The 22,731-nt window shown below is 41.2% G+C and overlaps 2 protein-coding genes across 2 annotated transcripts; one reads left to right on the top strand and one right to left on the bottom strand.

The window, feature by feature from the left end:
• The first annotated feature begins 638 nt into the window (after window positions 1–638).
• Window positions 639–16,816, top strand: susd5 (sushi domain containing 5). Its single transcript, XM_067613136.1, has 5 exons — window positions 639–1,352; window positions 2,792–2,969; window positions 7,280–7,389; window positions 10,625–10,813; window positions 12,094–16,816. Exons 1-5 carry the CDS (start codon window positions 1,265–1,267, stop codon window positions 14,007–14,009), a joined length of 2,481 nt encoding a protein of 826 aa, XP_067469237.1. The 5' UTR covers window positions 639–1,264; the 3' UTR covers window positions 14,010–16,816.
• A 914-nt stretch (window positions 16,817–17,730) lies between these two features.
• crtap (cartilage associated protein) lies at window positions 17,731–21,966 on the bottom strand. The gene is made up of 7 exons (XM_067613138.1): window positions 21,336–21,966; window positions 20,089–20,238; window positions 19,429–19,600; window positions 19,114–19,242; window positions 18,845–18,990; window positions 18,641–18,724; window positions 17,731–18,103 (listed from the first exon to the last, which is right to left on the bottom strand). Exons 1-7 carry the CDS (start codon window positions 21,852–21,854, stop codon window positions 18,032–18,034), a joined length of 1,272 nt encoding a protein of 423 aa, XP_067469239.1. The 5' UTR covers window positions 21,855–21,966; the 3' UTR covers window positions 17,731–18,031.
• Window positions 21,967–22,731: the final 765 nt, after the last annotated feature.

Genomic DNA, 22,731 nt, shown 5'->3' with positions numbered 1-22,731 from the left:
TTTAATGTATAGGCATTCATGTATAGGTATTTATGGGAATTTCTTTCTTTCTTCTTGTGCTGCTGTGTCAAACTGAATTCCCCCTACAGGGGATCAATAAAGTACAATAAATACAATAATACATCTTATCTTATCTTAAACATTCACTCATAAGTGGACAACTGTGATAAGATGAAGACTGCAAATCACTATCCTCATGCATGCACCTATGCGTGGAGATGGACATGCATTTGTTTCTGTGTGCATTTATTATTTATCAAAAGCATATGTGCACGCTATGATAACTTTTATTTCTCTGTGCATAATGTTTTATATGTTGTAATATTAGTTTTACTGGTGTGGATCCTGCATGTATTGGCACTATGCGGGTTGTTATCTCCACCTGCAGATTCAGCGAACAATGACTGCGTGCTCCAAAAAAGCTTTCTATGGGCTGCGGCCATTCGTCTTTATCTCCCTCACCAAATGGGACATACACACACACACACACACACACACACACACACACACACACAGAGAGAGAGAGAGAGAGAGAGAGAGAGAGAGAGAGAGAGAGAGAGAGAGAGAGAGAGAGAGAGAGAGAGAGAGCAGTGGGTTCGGCCCAGCAGAGGGAACAATTCACCTTAATTAAGATTATTATGCTTAAAGGATCAGCTTCATTTGGGTGTACTGAACCTGAGGTCCCTTATTTGGCACTTTGTGTCAATTTGTCTTTAAACAGAAATGCAGCTCCAGTTAGTCTTCAATCTAAATACACACTAACACACATTTTTAACATGTAGCTGATGCTTTTATCCAAGTCAGCTGAGAACAATGAGCACGTACAGGACTTCCGTGTCTTGCTCAAGGACACTTCGGCAGCAGCTTTTTACACTCTCTCCCTCTCCCTCTCTGTAAAGGAGCAGTCCGGCTTTGCCCTCCCTCAAGATTTTAAACCGTGACGTATTTACTAACGGGGACACGCGAGTTTTCACACCGGTGCTCCATCTGCTTGCGAGGGCGACTATTTGGGAGATAAACTGCGCCTCGCTCTTGAGCCGCTCCGACCGTTTTCTCTCCGTTATCACCCGCACTTGTCAACAAGCTTATACCACCTTCTGTCTCCTCAGTCCATCTCTGCCACCGGGAGGAAAATAGCGGGAGTTTGCTCTTAAACCTGCAAGATTAAACTTGAGAGTGCAATTTCCTCTGGAAGTTTTTTGGACACGTTTTTTTCCCCCAACATTTAAAGTGACATTTAGCCGAACACCAAAGGCGCAGAAAGATGCTGGATCGTTGTAACCAAACTGTTTTGTCATTGCTCTTTGGATGCCTGGTTGGTCTTTTCGTGGCCTCTGTTGTAAACGCAGACGGTAAGTCCATATTCTAATCTATTGTAAAAGAAGACAACAACATACATTGTATTATAAAATACTCTTTATAGCTACTGTAAATATCTAAAGATGACAACAAAACTATAGACATCATGATTATGCATGACAAACCACTGTTTGTCAAACATGATCATAACCTTTTATTGGAATATTAAAGCTTTCATCCAGAAAGTTGGGTTGGCTCCTGGTCATGACCGTTACTCAAGTGCGCACGGTGGAAGCGCGCGCTATCCTTGATTGTCATCTCGTGCCCATCACCCTCAAAGAGCGTTTCCCCCGCTCAGTCCGTAATCCTTTTCCATCAAATTAAATATTTTATTGAAATACGGAGAAAACACAACCTTACACACATAATAAACCTCTGCGTAAAGGGCATGAATGCTGTTTGAGGCGTCAGCGTTGCGCACAGCAGAATCATCTTTCATCCAGGCTTCTACAGACACAGCTTAGTTTGGTTCATCTCTAGTTTTACTAAAAATATACATTTAGGAGATTTTACTATTTTGTTTTAGGCCTAAAAGCAAATTTTCTTTACTCCGTTTAAGTCATTGGTGTTTAGAAACACTAATGTGACAATGAGGTGGGAATGAAGGGGACGATGTGCTGCTGTGATGCAGTAAATTAATCACACCTGAAGCAATTAGCCATCAATATAAAGTCTTCCTTGATACTAAAAGTAATATTATATGCCAATCAGAGAATGGTCAAAGATTATTGTTTTGAATTTATTTTGGAAATATGGGCCTTTTATGTGATAAACCCTGTGACTTTATCTTAATTAGGATGGGCACGTCCTGACTGATGATTTACACCTGCGTTTGTAATCTAATGAAAAGAAATATGTGTATTGGTGTGGCAGACATAATCGTGAAACAGACTTTGGTATCAGCCTCAAAATCTGCATTGGTGCTTTGCTATTCCAAAGTATCCATATCCCTTGAATAAAACAGATACATGCTTCATTGTTTAAGTCTCAGGTTTTTCAGTTGCCAAGATGTCCAAAACCATTTAAAAATTGTGGGGTGGTGCTCCCAACCCTGACATATGGGAAATTTTATAAGCACAAAGATTATCCAGTGTTAAAATATTATGACCCTAAAACCAATAACAGATCTTTTAGCCTTCATTTTTCTTATTGCACATTTTCATTTGTGATGCATGTCTTTTTTCTTCATGTAGGAAGACAAACAAGACAGCAAAGATTATTTTAATTGGACTATAACCCACAAAACACTGTTTCAAGAGATTGTGTCTAATTCTTACAGACCCTGCCATATCCAGAAGCCCAAAAGTCAATTTATTCTCTGCAGAAAATATGTCCACTAACACTGACTTTTTCCAATAGCAGAGGTTAATAACAGGCAATAACAGGTTTCAGATGAAACTTATTCCTCGAACTTCTTGTTCTCTCTCCTCAGGTCGAGTGTTTGTGTTGGACCTGAGGAACTCCTCTGGCCTGCAGGGTTTCAGAGATGCTGAACGGGCTTGTGCCTCACAACACGCCCGCTTGGCATCAGCAGCGGAGCTCCGTCATGCTGTGTTGGAGTGCTACTTCTCCCCATGCACCCGTGGGTGGCTCTATGGAGGCACAGTTGGGTAAGAATGGAAGTATTTGTTAATGCGATTGCGTGTGTTTGTGCGTGAGGGTCGCCATTGTTTTAAGGGACATGTAGGAAGACTCAAGACTTCTCGAGATGTCAAAGGTCATTTTGGTGTGTATGTGCTTCTGTGTGTGTGGGACGGAGGTTGTGGGAATGGATGAAAGAGAAAGGAAGTAAAGGCAGCAGCGGCAGTTAAAGAGAGAGCGGTAAGATAGAAGAAGAGAGTGACACATTTCAGGGGGGAAAGAGAAAAAGAGAGAGGAAGAGAGGGAGAAAGACTCCTCTGTTCCTTCCTGGAGGAGGAGGGAATTCTGAGCCGGGGTGTCATGTCGACAACCGCCTCCATTTACACCTCTCATCTCCACGGTAACATGACACACTGCTCTCAGCACCCAGAGACGGGAAAAGACGCACAGACAGACTGGAAGAGAGAGACAGTTGATTTGAGGAAGACAGGTTAGCTTACAGTGAGGTGATTGACAATTTGTTCGCTGTTTTTTGGCGTTAACTAAAAAGGACACACTGAAACGAATGCAGCCTTGGTGTCTCTGGCTCTAATATAAGGTGATTTCAAGCCTGTAGGGTACATGGTGTTCAGTATTACAAGAATGGTGCTGAGGTGCTTCTGCTCTTCAAAGTTGAGCTGAAATACTGCCCTAAATTCTTTAAAAGTGAGAAGCTTTGTTTTACAATGTTGAAAGTGAATCTGTCATCTTCTCTTCCCCCTGAAGTATCTCCCCTTCTCAGCCAAAACACTTCCAGACAGACTAAAACTGATACATATTTACTTCTAACACAACTGAAATCAGTAGTACATCTAACAAATATTTTCATTATTGACGAATCTGCCGTCACAGTTTCCCAGAGGCCGAGGTAACGTTTTCAAATGTCTTGATTTGTGCGACCAACCATCTAAAATCCAAATTTATTAAATTTGATACAGAAAAAAATTAAAATACAGAAAATCCTCACATTAGTAAAGCTAGGATCAGAGATTTTAGAGAATTTCTGCTATTTCAACACTCAAAATAGTTGGTGATCATTCTATTGTCCATTGATTAATGAGCTAATTCTTTCAGCTACTTCCACAACTGTCTTCAGTGTGTTAAATGGGTTTAATATGATACACTGATAAAGATTTGTTCCATAGTGGTTCATTATGTAATTACTTGGAAAAAACCACACATATTTTCTTATATCATCACTTAAAGGAAAAATACTGGTGTAGTCCCTAACCGGCTTCAAAATGGCGGCTGCCCCAAGAATGACGAATGTGCTTAGAGGAAGAGCTTTTTTTATTTTCCTACGCTCCCTGCTGTCTCTGTGTTGTCCAGCGGACATCAGCTTTCACACCCTCTTACCATGTTTCACAGTGTATCATCCATCTATCGCTGTGTGTCGAAGCATCCAACTCTACGCCCCTTTCCACCTGAACCTACCTCATCCTTCTGGTCCTTCTTGTGTTAGTGAAGAAAATGGAGGTTAAGAAGGCCGGGGGTTCATTTATCACTTGTAATCGGGAATGAACACACAAAGCGAGCCACTTACATATTTCATGTTAGCTGATGTGACGTCGTTCTTCCTTTCCTGTTTGCTCTATGTGAGGCTGTTTCTTGGCTGTCTGTTGTAGGATCTCCTGTAAGTGTTGGCCAGTGTCCTGTACATGACACTGGCCATATACATGACCCATCCCATATACAGTACACCCCCCCCCCTCCCCAGGTTTAATGAGAACATCAGGAGCTCCACACCTCCCTCCTCCCACCTCCCCTATTTCTGATGACTCAGTAGAGGAGTGATGATAATTAAGTTGAATGACGCTAAACTAACCGAACATGGAATTTCAGACCCGTTTGGAGCTTTACACTGGTGTATCTCATTATGAGAAGTATCATTATAGTGAGTGATCATTTTAATTACTGAATCATAACATATTTGGGACAATACTGGGTCCAAGTACCATGTGTACAAAAATACTAGAATCAAGTGATATTACGTGTAACACCTGGAATTATGGTGGAAAAATAACTTTTCCAGTTATGTAAGAGCTGGGTCTTAAAAAGAGTGTTAGAGATACACTTTGACATTTCTTTTTTCCCTTTTCAACATTTTTCTCTTTGTGTTGATAGTAACAATAGAGAGATTTGAAAGGATATGATGTCCAGATTTAGTCATTTCTTACATTTTATCTATTCATGACTCTTCTCTAAAATAATCAACCTACTCAGACGGGAAGCAATATGCTGCAAATACAAATCAAGTTAGCTTTATATAGCACCTTTGCAAACATTATTCTTATTTTAAAGCATAAAGAAAGAGGCTTGCCACACACCAAAAATAGAATAAACGTAGGTTGGTGTGCATCAAGCCCTAACTTATGGTTTGAATCTTTTTCATTAACTGTTTTGGCCAGTCTCCAGTTTGTCTACAGTCTCTCCCACAACCTTCACTTCCAATAAATGTCCCTTTAATTCACATCATTTTCTATCTGCAGCCCTCGAACCCTCACAATCAATCAAACTTAATTTGTATAGCAACTTTTGTACCGGTTAGCACAATTCAAAGTGCTTTCCAGGTGAATGACAAGCCAATAATAAAAGTACAAATGTAAACAGTAAATTAAAACCAAAGAGACTAATAAAAACGGATAAAACTGCAATAATAAAATAAATACAATAGATTTCTATGTAGTTTTCATTGTGGTGTTTTGACAGTTTTCCAGAAGGTAGCACTCTGGTGTTGATGCCAGTTAATCAAGTCTGCAGAATGGCTTGACATCATTTGTAGGTCTGTTGCATAATAACAAGTGCTTCTCAGATTGACTCTGCTGTCTTAACATCTTTCTCTTACCTGTCAATCATAGATCTGCTGCCCCGGTAACCAAACACAATAATACGATCAGACTGAATCAACACCAAACACACACCTTTTGGGTTTTCTCCTGTAATAGTAATGTCATGTAAGGTGAGGGTTTTAAGAAAAGGTTATTCATTCAGGTACAACGACTTATAGAGGTCAGTCTTTTTTTTTTACCTCTTACCCTCTCTCTGTATCTCTCTCTGTATCTCTCTCTCACACACACACACAGATGTCTGCAGGAACTATAGTTTAATATGAAAACAATCTTTCCGTTTTTTGCCTCTCTCGTGTTTTCTTGGCGATTTCTGTCTCGCTGCCCATTTCTCTCTCTCCCTCAGACTTTTGTCCTTATAAGCTGAAGTTAGCATGGCACAAGCATGCAGTATGACTCACACTACTTCTCACAGTCTCACTGCTCTGCCAGTCAAATTCTTTCCAATTACTGATGCTTTGATTAACTCCGCTGCACACACACACACACACACACAGACTCGCAGACACTCAAGTCTGGGCCGATACCTTTTCCATTTAATGATGCTTGATTTATATCACTGGTCAAACTTGTCATTAATGAAAAGTGTAATATGTCTGACTTTTAATGACTTTTCTGGACCCTGCCAATATTTGCTTTGAATTTTCTTTTCACATGAGGTTGATTGGTGCTGGGAGCTGCTCTGGGAACGTGATTTGATTGGCCGGGGAAGTTTGAGTCATTCTTATCTGCTGCTTTTGGAAGACAAATATATCCTATAAACCTTATTAATGTTGCAACAAAAATAGACCATTTACTCATCGTTTTTTTACTACTGCAGCTTGTAGGCACTGTGCACTGACCGTGTTACTTTTGGACCCTGTTGAATATACGTTTTATATTAGGCCCCTGATGTTATGATTGTCCTATATAAGTTGGATGTAATTCAAGGCTTGTACATGGGAATGTCAGTCACTAATGTGCCATAGTGCGATAATATTGTACTGCAGGCTACAACTGCTGATACTGCAGCATGTCTGAGCCATGATATGTGTTCCTGGACTCTGATGTCATGCTGTAATAATATTTGATTAGGCAACAAATCTGATGGTGTCCAAAAAAGCAGCAAATATGTGTCTGTGTCTGTATGTCTGTGCCCTTTTGTTCCCCACCAGGACTGTAGCTTTAAACATGGTATTATTCAGCAGATATGTGTCATCACTTTTATCAATGGTGTAATGCTGCAAGTACAGGATACAGGAGATGTACCTTAGGGAGTCTGTCTGTGTGTGTGAGTGTGTGTGTGTAACTTAAAAGCAAACACACTGGGTTTAATTATGACCATCCTCAATCCTAGAGTCCCTTAGGGGTGCTTAAAAGCTTCGCTCTAGGCCAGTTGCTCTCAATAAAGTTGTAATTAATAGGTGTGTTTGTGTGTATGTGAATGTTAAATCTATCTATCTATTGATTTCTAGGACCACAGTGTGTAATATTGTGGGCGGTACACTGAAAGCAGTGGATGTGAGAACAGAAAATGCTACAGAGGAAACAACACACCTGGACGCCTTCTGCATCAAAGACAAAGGTCAGTAAACACACACATACACAAATGTATGCCCTCATTTTTTAAACCTTACACACATAAGGTGCATCCTGACCTGAAATAGTAGTAGAAACTCATGGTTATGAATGGATGAGCCTTGTGTGTAACAGTATGTGTGCAGTTCTCTTTCCTGAAATATTTAGTGAGGTGTGAAAGAGGCTGTGTCCCTGCGTTCCTTCCATCTACACCTCCGCTTATAACACTCTCCATAATGCTTGTGTGTGTGTATGTGTGTGTGTGTGTGTGTGTGTGTGTGTGTGTCATTTCTGTGTTTTTACTCATATCATTTATATACCAATCTGTGATATTCTAATGAATATCAGTGTGTGTGTGTGTGTGTGTGTGTGTGATGATATAACTTGATCCGTGAATGTACGTAAGCCCTGACGGAGCTGAAGCTAAATTCCACACACCTATTCCACTTGAGTCTGAGAGGGGAAGGGGACCAGTGGTTGGTTTTGGATCAGACTATTATTGGACATCACCCAGAGGAGGTCTGTAGTCCTTCCTCATAAACAGTAGACCTACTGTAGCTGTTTATATACCACGCACACCCTGAGGCTGGAAGGAACACTCTGCTGTGGGAAAAATGAACAGTACAGATCCACTTAACGCAGGGACAAAACTTCACAGTCAGGTCTGTGGTTGTGGCTACAGCTATGGCTGCTGTGATAAGAGATACTGGAAGTATGAAGTGCCAGTCCAATTATAAGAGCAATATACAATTAAAATATTATATTAAATTATATAAAAGTGACCCTTTTATTATTTTGTTAACCTTTATTTAAAGTGGCTATAATCGTTATTTTTTATATTAACAATATCAATTAGAGGTGTCGCTCATAATGACGAACCTACAGTGAATTATCACCAAAGTCTGTAGCTCCCCTCGGCTTTACAGAGCTTTATAGCGAGTTACAGCTCATTGTTTAGCTGTGCAGCCTGCAACGTCACTGTTTTGGTTGACTCTCACCATTCTCATAGCTGTTTTCACAGACCCCCCCCCCCCCCCCCCCCAAAAAAAAAAATCCACTACCTGTCTACTACCTGCTCAGCACCAAATGGCAAACAGACAGTTAGTGACTAGCTGATGAACATAGTGGATTTAGGATTTAGCAGCTAAAGAGCCAGATATTTCCCTCAGGAGTTGATAGAGACCAAAAACAGAGCTAAAAGAGAGTGGATATTGGATTTACATTCATCAGGTGGACAGAAACACGACTCTAAATTAATGATAATGTTGCCCCTTAACTGCTGGATGTGTAAATAAGCAACAGTTTGCTAGCAAGCAGTGTTGTGTTCACTACTTGCTTCTGCTGCCCCCAAGTGGCCAAAAAATCGGTTAATGCAGGTTTAAGCAGGAGAACCTCATTTAGATTAAAAATCCCTTTTGTCAAGAGAGTTCTGGCCAAGATAGGCAACAACAACAATAATGAGTACGCCTACACACAAATGACATAAAACAGACACCACAAAATATGTCTCAAAATACCACAATATCAGACTAAGAGTCTACCGCTTTACTCAAGTGTTTCCATTTGATGCTACTTTATACTTCCACTCTACTACATTTCAGAGGGAAATATTGTACTTTCTACTACACTACATTTATTTGAAAGCTTTAGTTACTTTTCAGATGAAGATTTGACACAATGGATAATATAACAAACTTTTAAAATACAACATATTGTTAAAGATGAAACCAGTGGTTTCCAACCAGTCTTACAAAAAGCAGTGTGTAGTCAGATTTGTTTATCAGGACTTGTTTTTTCTTCTTTCCTCTCCCATTAATCATCTCACAACCCCTCACATTTATCTGGTGACCCTTTTGAGGGGCCTTACCCCTACGTTGGGAACCACTGGACTAAATTAGCTAACTGTATATAAAGTAGTTGAAACTAGCTCCACCTCCAGCAGCTACAACAGTAACATGCTGCTCTAACACTGATGCTTCAGTATTAATAATCTAATGATGTCCTATATAATAATATATCAATCAGAGGGACCAAACCAATACTTTTACTTTCATACTTTAACTACATTTTGCTGCTAATACTTATGTACTTTTACTTAAGTAGGATTTTTCATGCAGGACTTTTACTTGTAAGTATTTTTACATTGCTGTATTGGTACTTTTACTTAAGTAAGAGGATCTGAGTACTTCTTCCACCACTGGCCATGCTAAATGCTAACATCAGCATGCTAACATGCTCACAATGACAATCCTAACATGCAAATGTTTAGCAGGTATAATGTTTACCATGTTCACCATCTTAGTTTTCGTGTGTTACCATGCTAACATCTGCTAATTAGCACTAAACACAAAGTATAGCTGAAGCTGAGGGGAATGTTATTAGTTTTGCAGAACTGAAATTTTGAATTGATGATGGCACAAGACGAAAGTTATAGGAAAGTTGTTGTAATTCACCCTATTGTAAATGTGTGTACCAGATTTCATGGTAATACATAAATAGTTTCACTTAAACCCACAAATCACAACCTCATGAAGGCACATAATGAAAAGTCAAAGGATCACCATAGTTAAGGATTTGTTCTATGTGGATCATGGAAATCTACACAAATTTGAATGAAAATCCATACAAAAGTTACAAAAATTGTTGAGAGATTTCAATCTGGAACAAAGTGGTGGGCTGATAGACCAGCCAACTCTGTCATCCCTAAAACTGTGCTGCTAGCAAACAATGCAGTGCTTTTGGAAATAGCAGTAACCTATAAGTATAGTTGTACTTGCCAAAACACAATGTTGTCCTGTCATGTGATGTTACAGCGTGTCAATAATTTGAGGCAATGAATATGTCATTATTTGTTAAATAAACTTTGCTGCCTTCTTATTATTAGCCTGAAAACTTAAAGCTGAGTCAGGACAATAGACAGCCGTTATCTCATGACAGTGACATTGTTAGTGGAAGTGTTTGTCAAAATTACATCCACATTTCCCATAAAACCCCATTGCTTCCCGTCCCTTGAGTCATTCTTATCTCCTTTTGTTTACAAATGGGATACTCACACTGGAAAGCTGAAAATAATGAGTGTGGTCATGTTTCATTAACAACACTGTTTTATGCTGAATAGGGTTAGCATCATCTTTATCTAATAGTTTAAGAACTCAAAACATTTACATCCAACTTTTTAAGATTGATGTGTCTTTTATTCTTTTTCTTTTAACATTAAATGCATCTGTGTTTGTTGCTGACAGGTGTGGCGTGTGGTGATCCTCCATCCTTTCCAAATGCTCGTATGCAGGGACACAGTGACTTGGAGATGGGCGACGAGCTGCTGTACACATGTGTGCCGGGTTATGTGATGTCCAGTGGACACAGTGCTTTCAGCCTCCTGTGCGACAGCTGTGGAGAGTGGTATGGACTGGTGCAGGTTTGTGTCAAAGGTAAGAAGGTGTTTAAAATATTTATGTTGTATTCTTGTATTTGTATTCCTCTTCAAAGCTCTTGTTAGCTCCCACTGTTGTTAGGTGATGAGTACCTGATTCCTGGCTTTTGGAAAACAATGTCTCAGTTGTGAGTTGCGATGAAAATGGCTGCTATGGCACCTCAGTGTGACATGCCATAATGTGGCCCAGTTCACAACAGAGGGAGAAGGGTGCAAGAGTTTTCTATGAAGGCAGAATCTAAAGCTCATGTGCATGGTTAGCTAACAGAGATGTAGACATGTTTGTGCTCTAAACCAGAGGTTACCAAATTGTATCTGAAGGGTCACAAAATGATTTTTCAGATTTTACTTTTTAATTTGTATTATTCTCTTTTGAAATAATAATTTCACCTATTCAAATATCTAGAAATCCTTCAAATGTATCAATCTTGTGAGAGAAATTATTATACGAATATGTACATGTGCTTGTGTGAACTTGTGAAAGGTTGAAAGTACTTATTGACAGTAATAGAAACCATGTTTGTGCTTCTGAACTGTATGTTCCCATGTGAAAGAGAAACAAAGAACATCTGTTCATGCTGAAGCATATCCTGCCATGTCTGTTTGGCTATAACCACACATAGATTAGTCACAACTCCTTACTCCTTAAGGAGTTTCTGAGAAAGAGATAAAGAAGTATTCGCCCCACTCTTCGGGACTCACTCCTCTGCAGCAGCTTGTACGTCTGTGTCGAGTGTGCCAAGCTCTGAGCATTAAATGAAGTGTGACAATACTGTACCGAGAATTGTTTTTTTCCTCATTGAAGTCAAGTACAAGAGGTTGAACTGCTCTCAACTGCTATCATGTTTTGAGTAGGCTATAACCTGTGATGAAGGGTAAACAATAAAGTAGATATTGCTTTATCTTAAAGGAATAGAATAGTTCAACGTTTTGGGAATTTTTAGCATTTTCTTTCTTGTTGAAAGTTAGATGAAAAGACGAGAAGATTGATGTCGCTCTCTTATGTTCAATATGTAGCTGGAGCTAGCAGCCGTTTAGCTTAGCCTAGCATAAAGACTGGAAACTGAGGGAGGCGGGGGTGATTATTGGACTTCAGAAAATTACTGCTCCCAGCCAAGAAATAATGAGCTGTTGAAGCACTACATGTGAATCTTTTTCCTTTAGACAGAGCCAGGCTATCTAATGCAAATGCTCTTTTTGATTTCTTTGAGTTGAGCTATATGATCATGAATGTAGAGAATTGATGTAACTTTCTGTTTCTTCTTTATGTGTTTGCAGATGAGACTGAGAGTCACGTGGACTATGAGGACAAGTTCACAGATTCCTATGGAGGGGCAGAGCACCACAATGAGGGACCAGAGGAAGCTCATGGCGAAGTGTACGAGGAGGTGCATGGAGCAGCATATCCGGAGGGGAAGAGGACTCAGGAGCAGGAAGGGACGAGCTTCAGTTTCGAGGGAGAGGTGGAGCATCAAGACCAGCATAAAGAGCAGGAAGTGGGAGGAGAGGTGATTGAGCACGGTAGGAAATTTGAAGGAGCTACAAAAGCAGGAGAGAAAGACAAGGAACAGGCTGCTGAGGACTTAATAGGCCATCCGCGGTGGGAACAGGAGAGGAAGGAGGTGGTCAAAACTGATGCCACAGAGGCACCTGTCTCTCTTCTCTCCCAGAAACACCTCTTCTGGTTCCCCTCTGAGGCCTTTCAGCAGGAGGGACACCCGGTCTCTACCAGTCCTGTCACACAGACTACGCAGAGGGCTTCGGGTGCCCAATCAGATGAGAGTAAAGAGCAGGAGAGCCAAGAAAGGCAGCCCCACCAGCTTCCTGTTGATGATCATGATCATGATCACGAGCAAGACAGCTATGCCGATCACGACACAAATGACCGAGATGATCATGACAACAGCCACCATGACGACCAGGACGTCCATGACGACAGCCACCACGATGATCAAGATGACCACCACAGTCATCAGGACGAAGATGGCCATGATGATGATTCGAAACATTACATTTCAGCTCAGGATGATGATCTGGACAGACGTGGTCGCTATGAAAATCATGATGACCGTTATGACCATTATGACATGGGTGAACATGAAGATGAGCGTGATCATGTTCGCTACGGCAGCCAGGATTATGATGATCGAGAAGATACTTACGATGAACATGAAAGCTACGAGGATCACGAGGATGTGACAGACGATCACACTGACGATGATCAGGAACATCCTGATGGTTTGGAGGAACATCCAGACAGTCGCGACCATGATGACGGCAAGGAACATTACGATACAAGTGAAGACGATCGTGACCACGACAATCTCGATGATCATGAGCACATTGACCATGACAGCTATGACGACCATGACAGCCATGATAGCCGTGAAGATAATGACGATGGCCATCCGCATGTCATCTTTTCTATAGAAACAGATGAACGTCAGAATGTCACCCAGAAGGGAGCAGAAGGAGCGGCCACCACGGATGAGACCTGGCTGGACGGGTACCCAGTCGCTCAAGAGGAAACTGAAACAAGTGACTCCACAACAGAAAGGGTGGGACCAGAAGATAGAGAGGGGGGAACTGTTGTCAGGACAACAGACAGACCCAATGAGGTGGAGAAGCCTGTCCCTTACACCAGTTTACCAGAGATGCCTGAGTCTCCCACTAATGACTCTGACTTAGAGCAAGGCGGAGTGGTGCCTCGCTTGATCCCCACTGCTGCTCCTTCTCCTGACGAGCCAGAGCCCTCGAACTCCGACACCCTGGAATACGACACACAACAGGCAGCTCCTACCCACTCCTGGATGGGTGACCTCACCGAGCACCCCTTTCTCAATCATGGCCCGGCCCCACCTGTGCACGATGGCGACGTCATCACCGGAGCGATGGAGGAACACACTGTGCACAACCTGCCCGGCGAGACCGGCGATAGGGGCGAGGTGGAAGGAGAGATGGGGGAGGCAATCTGTACAGGTGAGGACTGCCCTCCCCATCCTCCCAGCTCTTCCAGCCGAGGTCCCACGGTGGCAGCCATAATCGTGGCAGTGTGTGTGATCGCTGCGGCGGTCATCGTCGGGGTGTGGTGTTACCGGCGGCAACAGCAGAAAAGCTCAATGTACAAGATGAATGGGAAGGGGCAAAGTCAGACCAGACAGGGCCAACAGATAGAGATGCAGCAAAAAGTTTAGGAGAGAGCTAAAGAGAGAGGGATGGACACTGACGGAGGGCAGAGACATTTGGGAATTTGGGATGATTCAGAGGAATTTGAGCGGAAAGCACAGCCCCTCATCTTGCTAGACACTACTGCATATTTGAAGATTCTGGATAGGTATGAAGAGATGATTTGGACCACGAAGCAGGTGTGAAAGGCAAAACCTTACCTGTGTGAAAATATAGTAAATATAGTAAAACAACAAGAACTGATGCTCTACAAAGTGAAAAAAGATTATTTGTAAGGAATTTTACTCATCTTTGTCATACCTACCCATTATTTTCAAAGCTCTGGCATCTAGCTGGACAGGTGGAGGGACTGTGCCTGGACTGGACTCAGCCCCAGGAAGGAGATTATAAGGAAATGACCATGTAGGAAAACCACAACAGAGGGCACATCTGCCTGAATATATGAACTGAGACTTCAACCTCCAACGCTCTTGGACATTCTTTTGTGTTACCTTGCTGTTGTTTTTCATGGTTTCATTGACTGCTCTGTTAATTGTCGTTGTGTATTGTTCTGGATTTGTCAATCTCAATCTTCTCTTCTGTTTATTGTGTTGATAAAAACTGTATCCCACTCCAGGACAAGAGCGCTGAAGTTCAGAACACTTTCAGATCATTGCAGCAGATTTGCTCGTCCCAAATGAACGACCCGTCTTGTATTAGACTAGCATGAAAGAAAAAAAGGATGATGATGATGATTAGAGCAGATGAAAGAGTATAATGAGTGGTATGAAGAAAAGTGAGGGGGGAAGAGTAGAAAAAGTGGCAGATACAAAACGGGGAGGTGTGAGGAGTGAAAGGATGACAGGATACAGATTTTCCTGTCCCTGTTGGTTTTGACAGTGGTTTGGTGGGAGATTTAGAGTGGGTGTCCAGACTGCAGACTCAGCCCCTTTGTGTGCATGTGTGTGAGTATATGTGTGTGTGTGTGTGTGTGTGTGTCTCAGGTCCGTGCAATATACCGGTCAGCGGTTGAAGTTCCCGACTGAGGAACCAGAGAGCATGCCGACGGTTTTCAGGCCGACCAGAGATCAAACATTGTGGTGCTGCCATGGCAACAAAGATAACCTAAGAACACAATAACCAATGTTATAATTTAAATTTGAGTTATTATGAATAGTTTGAAATAATCTGACTGCTGTCAGTGTAATGCAAAATTATTATTTTTTTCATGAAAATTCAATCAAAATTGTTATTAGATTTCTAAATAACTTGTGGAGTTGGAGCGCCAATAACAGGACTTTAGGTAAAATCTAAGGCTGGACCACATGTTCTAATATGTGTATCATAATAAATTGTTGTATTTACCTTACCTATAATGATAAATGTAAAGTGAGATATTCATCAGTGGATGATATTTACTTTCATGAGTTCTGATGTTTGTCCTGACTGTAGATTTGTATGTTTCTGTAATATTTACACTTGCTGTTTCCATAATGTGCCAAATACATGAAATACACACAGAAAAATAGAAAAGTTCCAACAGTAAAAAAAAAAGGGCAAATGTAAATAAATTCAAATAGCCATGAGAGGGTTTAAACTTAAAGATTAGAGTTTGTAATTCATGTGATGTATAAAGATAAACTGTATGGCAATGACTTCAATAGAAAGAGCTTTATTGTAGGTGTGTCAGTGTTAGTGGGTGTTATCTAGTAGACAAGGTACTTTATGGTGTCGTCAGTTGTAAGTATATGTCCAACTTTCCAAAACATCCAGTGTTCTCAGCTGGATTATAAAAAGCTTTTTTAGATGTGTTTTCTAATCTGGTTATGAAATAAGGATTTGGTGGATTTGGGTTTAGTCAAAAACAGCCAATTTCTATTCCTAAATTCAAACTGATAAAAATTATTTCCACATTGTGGTATCTGAGAGTGGAGTAATGATCTAGTGAGGTCATGGGAAATAAAGTATCTGTAGAATTTTTTTTTTCTTTAATGATGTGTTTTATGTATTTTTACATATTTCCAAGACCTTAATGGTCCCAAGATGTTAAAAAAACATAACCCCTCCCCCAAACACACACAAGACATTCAATATAAAACTAAATAATAAAATCCTGAAATCCAAAATCATATCACCACAAATTAAATAAAAAACAATAATAATGCTCACATCAAAACAACAAGGATAATTTGATGGCTTTTGTTAAAATGTCCTTGAAAAAATTCCTTGTAAATCTGTGACCAACACTCCTATAAGTCCCTTTCCTCTTTCAACAACTGGATGTGTAGCGGAAAGCTTTTCCACAACACCATACAGTCTGTTTCTGTAAATATGAACCTCTGACTATAATAACTTTCTGTTTCAGATTGTAGCATAACTGGTGTCGAGAAAATGGGACATATCTCTCTTCACCAGGACAGTCGAGCTCGGTTGATATTAGACATTACCTCTTCAGGTCTTACACAGGGTCAGCTAATCTCCACTCTACTCAAAATCTACTCCACTGCCTTTTACTTCACCTACCACTCCACACTGCTGTTGAAACACAAGTACTGTACTCCTGTCGTCAGCTTTTGTCCATGCTTGAAGACTGAAAATAATCATAGAGAAAGTTAAAAATACTGAGATTACATTTGGGATCACTCGAGTTACATGCAAAACCATGAGCACAAGATTTGAAAGAAAGCAAGTATTAAAAAAGGAAAACAAGAAAAGTGCTACTATTTCATCATGTCTGTTTCTTCTTCATCTCAAAGTGCCTGATGAGTGTGATGTCAGGATGAAGTGTGTACTGTGTATGTGTTCTGTAGGCCACAATAAACTCCTAAACATGTGACTATGGGGTTATTATTACACTGTACACAACTTTGTGTTTTTTATTTCTGTCAGGTTCACACATATCAGATCATGGTCACTTTTGGTGACATTACATTGACTTACATTAATTTCCTGGAGACTTACCTTAACCCTAACCATCACCACTACTTTCCTAACCCCAACCTTAACCACTCACCCAAAAATCATCTTTTTCCCAACTGAGGACACGGCTTTTGTCCCCAATTGGTCAAGTCATCCCCAGTTAACTGGTCCTAAGTTTGAAATTTGTCCCCAAAAGTAGCCTATGACAGACACAACGGACGCATTCACACACACTGTATTTCAGATTTCACCAGTGAGTGTGTGTGTGAACAGTGCTTGACCTTTTGTCAAATCTCGAGGTGTGACTATGACCTGTGACCTTCACTCCTGACAATCAGGCTTTTATCTTAATTTTTAACCAATGTCCGTTCCACCAGCCATAATCGTCTACTTCTCTGTGACATGTTCCAAAAATGTTGAAAAACAATAAATGAAAGGAGATGATAGATAAGTACGGGCGAGGGAGAAGTAATAAAACACATACAGTAAAAACAGGCAGGACAGAAAGCGGACGCAGAGTCAGAGAAACAGTAAGACAGAGGGAATGTTCCTCTGTGGGTTTTTAACATCGCTGTGTGATAAACTGCACAGAGACTCAATGTTCAAACATTATTAAACAACTCAGTGTTTCCTCTGGCTGTCTCTCTCTGCTCAGCACAGCCCTCCAGACCTGATCAAGTCTAAAAAGGACCCATGCTGTTCAACTCCATCCGCTCCTTTCTATCATCTCTCTGGGAATTTTTATTGGCGTCTGAGTCAAAAATCAATTATTCCCAACTAGTCGCATTCCCAAAACCAGTAACTGTAGTATTGTGATGGTTACTCATGAAATCTGATGTTTGGGAAGTTATTTTATTGTAAAAATGTCCATTTACAACATACACGGTTCACAGTGGATGAATTAATTCATAAAACAGTAACAGTAACAGTAAAAATATTTATATCTCTATTACCATCGTTCTTGTATCGTTTAGCCACTATGTTGTATGTAAATGCCTCTGAGCTGCATATTTAGTGCACAAAATAAGAATCTAGAAAAATATTCAGGATGTGGAGCTGCAAGTAAAAACACAGTGACCAATCAAAGCCCCTTACAAAACCCAATAAACACGAGCAGTTTTTTTTTCCAGTGTTAAAGCTTGCTTTCCAATGTGGGCTCTTCATCCATTTCCAAGAACTCATCTATAAACTCCACCACCTCCCCCTGCAGACACACAGACACAAAAAAGAACAAACCAAAGATAAGCATCTGTTTTATTTCATAAGTGACATTTGCACTAAGTGAATCAGCAGAAATCCTCCCACTCATAGTTCTATCTCAGATTTCTCATACCTGACATTACTTAAGCGATTACAGTCAAGAAGTGAACAGTATTTACCACATGCAGCATGTAATCTGGTTTATGCTGGGTTGCCCTGATGGTCACACTCCTTGTGCTGCATCATAATAATTTAAAGAAATGCCAGTGTCATGCTGCCACCCCATGGAGCTCTGTGATATCGCAGCCTGATAAAAACAGGGCCCACATTGTACTGCAGGGAGTCATGTGACCAGATGGAAGAATCCAGGGTTTTTCCATCATTTACGCAACGACAGAGCTGCAAACAAACTAATCAAAACACTAACTGACTTCAAGCAGGTGTATTTTTAAGGATGAACTGTATATTACCTTCCCTTCACTTGACCAAAGATAATCTCTAAGGCACAAACACACTAAACTATGTAAACACAGGCACGCACCTCATCGTCGCTCACCAGGCGCTGTTTGGAGAACTCCAGCATCTGTAGCTGCATAGTGGTCTGGTTGTAATACCGCACTGCCTCCTGTAGTACACAGAGGCACAGCAGACAATGAAGAAACTGTGTTCATGTTTGCATTTTGTAAACTGAAGTAGGAATATGAACTGTCTTGGTTTGAAGTGTGTAATCATTAATGTGTCTCACTGATCTCGGGAGGAAATCCTCATCTGTCAGCCCCCACTGCTTTTTGTGGAACTTGTAATAGGCAACATTATTGTTCATGACATCATCGCTGGGGTCAAAGAGCATGTAGCTGGCTGCGCATGGCACCGCGTTTTTCAGGTCATTCACTGAAAACACAACAATTAGAGCTTAATACAGGGATAAACTTTATAACTCCAAAGAATAAGAGTGCTCCAGTGTGTGCCAAATGTGCGTCAGCAATGGCAAAATGGTAACAACATGATACTCACGTTTGTAATAGGCGAATTGTAGGTAGTGGTACATGGTGGCCACAAACTTCTCAACGATGAACCCCCCTACGACAGGTGTCAGCTCACTCTCACACCTTACCTTCCTCTCTAGGACCTCTATGTAGTGATCTGGAGAGGAAAGAAAATAAAACTGTGCATTAGACTTTCAAAAAAAAAAAAAAACACCACTAACTGCAGAGATAACCAACTTATTGACGAAGTGGTCAAATGAAAAACAAAAGAATGAAATGCAGTTATGTACTGTATCAACCGAGGAGGGGGCATAGAGGCAGGACATGATGGGGATTAACTGACCTGCTATAGAGGGGTAAAAATCTTTAAAGTCTTTGACGTCCCTGGGGCCTTCAGACGCAGCAAGACACTCATCGTAGACCTTGAAGAAGTCCCGCAGAGCCAGCTCCATGTCTGACACAGAGGTACGGAAGTTATCTCCGTTATACGCCCTCACGGCACGAACGAACAACATCTGCAACAACACATGACAAAAAACAGTCAGAAATAACTTATGATCATTTTGGGTACGATTGTATTATTGGGGCAACTCACATGGTTAAACAGGACTTTCTTGTCAAATTCAATATCATTTAAACCATATATTAAATTATTTTTATCACTATTGTTGTCTGTATCAGCAGCACAGATCTTCCTTTGATGAGATTTTACTGAGAGACAAAAATATGATTGAATTTTTGTATTTGCGTAATGGAGCTGAACACCTCCTTATTCACTGGGGCCACTGATGTTTCCCTAAAACCACTTCGGGAAGCACTGGTTGTGTGTGACTCCATATTACCACAAGCTGGCATCACATTATATCTGGCACAACCATCTCACAGAGTCAGTGACTGGATGGTTGTTTGTGTGTGTGTGTATGATGGCATGTGGGTATGAATGTGCCTTCCTGTGAATACCAGAGATCATAAAGGGGATGTGTCTGTGTGTGTATATTTATACCTCATAGGATTTCGTTTCCAGGTCTTTGAGGTATTCCTCGGCCCCGGGCATGCTCTTGTAGTACGCCATGTTCCTCTGCATCATCTCATCATTGGGGTGCTTCAGCAGGAAGGTGTGGGCAGCAGACACCGCCTTCGCCAGGTTGTCAGACTGCGAGAAAGAACAAAAACACGTTGTTAACAGCTACTTTACATTTGAACTCATCAATATAGAAGAAAATGAAATTGGTAAAGTGAGATCCTCAACTGATTTCTAAACCTACTCATGCGGAAGACATCAAAACAGATGAGCACAAGCATTAGATGGTGATAATATCTGATCCAAAGAAGCCCCATCTTAAGATTTCTACTATTATAATATAAATGTCTATGTAGGAGGGAGGAAACATCAAGTTATAGTCTATCACTATCTAAAGTGAGATTACAAAACTTACATTAGAAGACTACATACTGACTGGTGACAAATTAAAGAAAAATACAACTTAAACTGTATCAGTCAACTACTGGAGACCTGGTCACCACTCTCCCAAAATATATTCCGTCATTTGGTATTTTGATGATGGAAGTTTGGACCTGTGGGCCTAAAATCTCCCTGTTTTGAAATCAGGTGACAGCAAAGGCCGTAGTTTATGATTCAAATAATTTTCATACTCATCAAACCAATTCAGTGACCAGTCTAAAGGAGCAAGTGGGTGTCACACACCTGTATGGAGGCATGTTAAGGTGTTATGTTTCTCTATTAATTTGCACACATCTGTGCACACACTGTATGATCGTTTGAGTTAATTAAAACAATCACTGTTACATAACTCTAAATATAATTGTAATTCTAACCTTTGACCTGAGATTTTAAGAATAGATTGACTGTGATCCAAAGTTTAAAGCTAGATCACAGTGAACCCTTGTAGAAGGATCAGCACAGTACTAATCTTTGTCCCCTTCTCAGGACTTTATTTCCTCATAATAATAAAAGAACACGAAAAAACAAAAATAAAGGGTTCCCTCCCCTTTTGCAGGACCGAGCCTCTGTAGCCAACCTGTGTAGCCGTGGCACGTACGTGACGTCAGAACGTATTTCAGGAAAAATCACAAAGTGAGGTTTTGGAGAAACTCTGGATGCACTAGCACCCACAATGATTTGGTATGACATTAAAAAAAACAACAAGAGTAAACCTGTCACCTAACTGTCGGTGATCACTTAACATCCTTCTATGGATTTAACCCCACATATTAAACATGTTTGCTTACTTTGAAGTAAGCGTACTGCAGGTATCTGTACGGCTCCCTCCTCTCAAATTCATCTATGGTGTCCCGGCTAGGCATGGCCTGTCTGAAAGCAGGCAGCCCCTGTTTGCAGCGCTTCAGGCACTGCGCCCTCTTCACGACGTTCCCAAACGCCCGCAGCTCTGGAAACTCCGCAAACTTCTCCTCGTCGTCCAGCCGGACTGAGCTGCAGTTAAGGTTGCAGAAGGCCTCGCTGTCCCGCAGCAGCCTGTACAGCCTCAGAGACATCTCCATGTACTCCACCGTGTCCTTCCACTTCTCTCCGGTGTACTGGTCCAGTGCGTATTTGTACGCCGACTCCAGAGGCATCAGCTCATGCTTGGGAAAGCTCCTGAAGCTGTATTTTTCATATTGCGAGTTCACCGCAGCGATGGAAAATGCGATCAGCAGCGCAGACAAGAGTCGAGAAGAAGTGGAGGGTGCCATGTTAAAGTTTGGTAAATGGTGGAGGGGCTGGCTGGGATGATCCCGGACGGTCGGCATGCGTAGGACCGCCTCAAGTTCCACCACGTATCCGGATAAAGCCTCACCTCCCCCGGGCGCAGGACAGGAGCAGGCGCCCCCCACCCGCTGGAGCTCCTCCTCCCACTAGATCACAAAAGCATAAATCACTGCTGTTGTTCCTTCCACAGACAGTGCAAGGAAAACCTCACAGAGAAATGACCTTTTATAACTTTACATCATAACTAAAGGATAAATTAAATTAGTTTTTAGGGAAGGGGCAAGTTGAGTTTGCAGTTTTGTTCGATTTTAAGGACCAACCAAAGCATTATTCCAATAAAATACTTCTCTTTAATGTTTAAATCTTCTAGGTTACTAATTAGACCCCTGGTGAGAAGCAGTGTCCCTCCCCCCCCTCCCACTGCCACGTAGAGACATTCCTGCCTGCTCTGCCCCCCCTCTATTCTAAAGGCCTACACCACCAACACATCGGGATCCATGCGTAATATCACCCAAGAGCAAGCTTTATAAGTCCTGCTCATAGTTAAACTTTCGCTGCAATTCAGAGGTTTAGCCAGATGTGCGCGTTATCCTTCAATGGATCCAGAGGGGGATGTGGCTGCAGGTCCACAGAGGCCCCTACGTTACCACGTTGACACATCGCAGAGGGAGGCTTCACTGCGCAAGAGCAATACGTGGTGCCCAAAGCTATCCCATTCAATCCCCAAAGTGCGTCAGTTTAACAACAAAGACGCGGAATCAGACAGGAAGTACGCATTGCAGTTTCAAAATGTGAGCACCACTGCCTACTTAAACTTTGTTTTTATTTGTTTGTCTCACGCACATTGGTTCATGCATCTCGCATCCTTATATGTTTTGCTTTTAATTGATAAAACAATGCAGAATGTGGTGTTCAGGT

The sequence above is a fragment of the Thunnus thynnus genome, chromosome 15 (genome assembly GCF_963924715.1).
Source record: "Thunnus thynnus chromosome 15, fThuThy2.1, whole genome shotgun sequence".
Lineage (NCBI taxonomy): Eukaryota > Metazoa > Chordata > Actinopteri > Scombriformes > Scombridae > Thunnus > Thunnus thynnus.
This window is presented reverse-complemented; position numbering and strand designations above follow the sequence as displayed.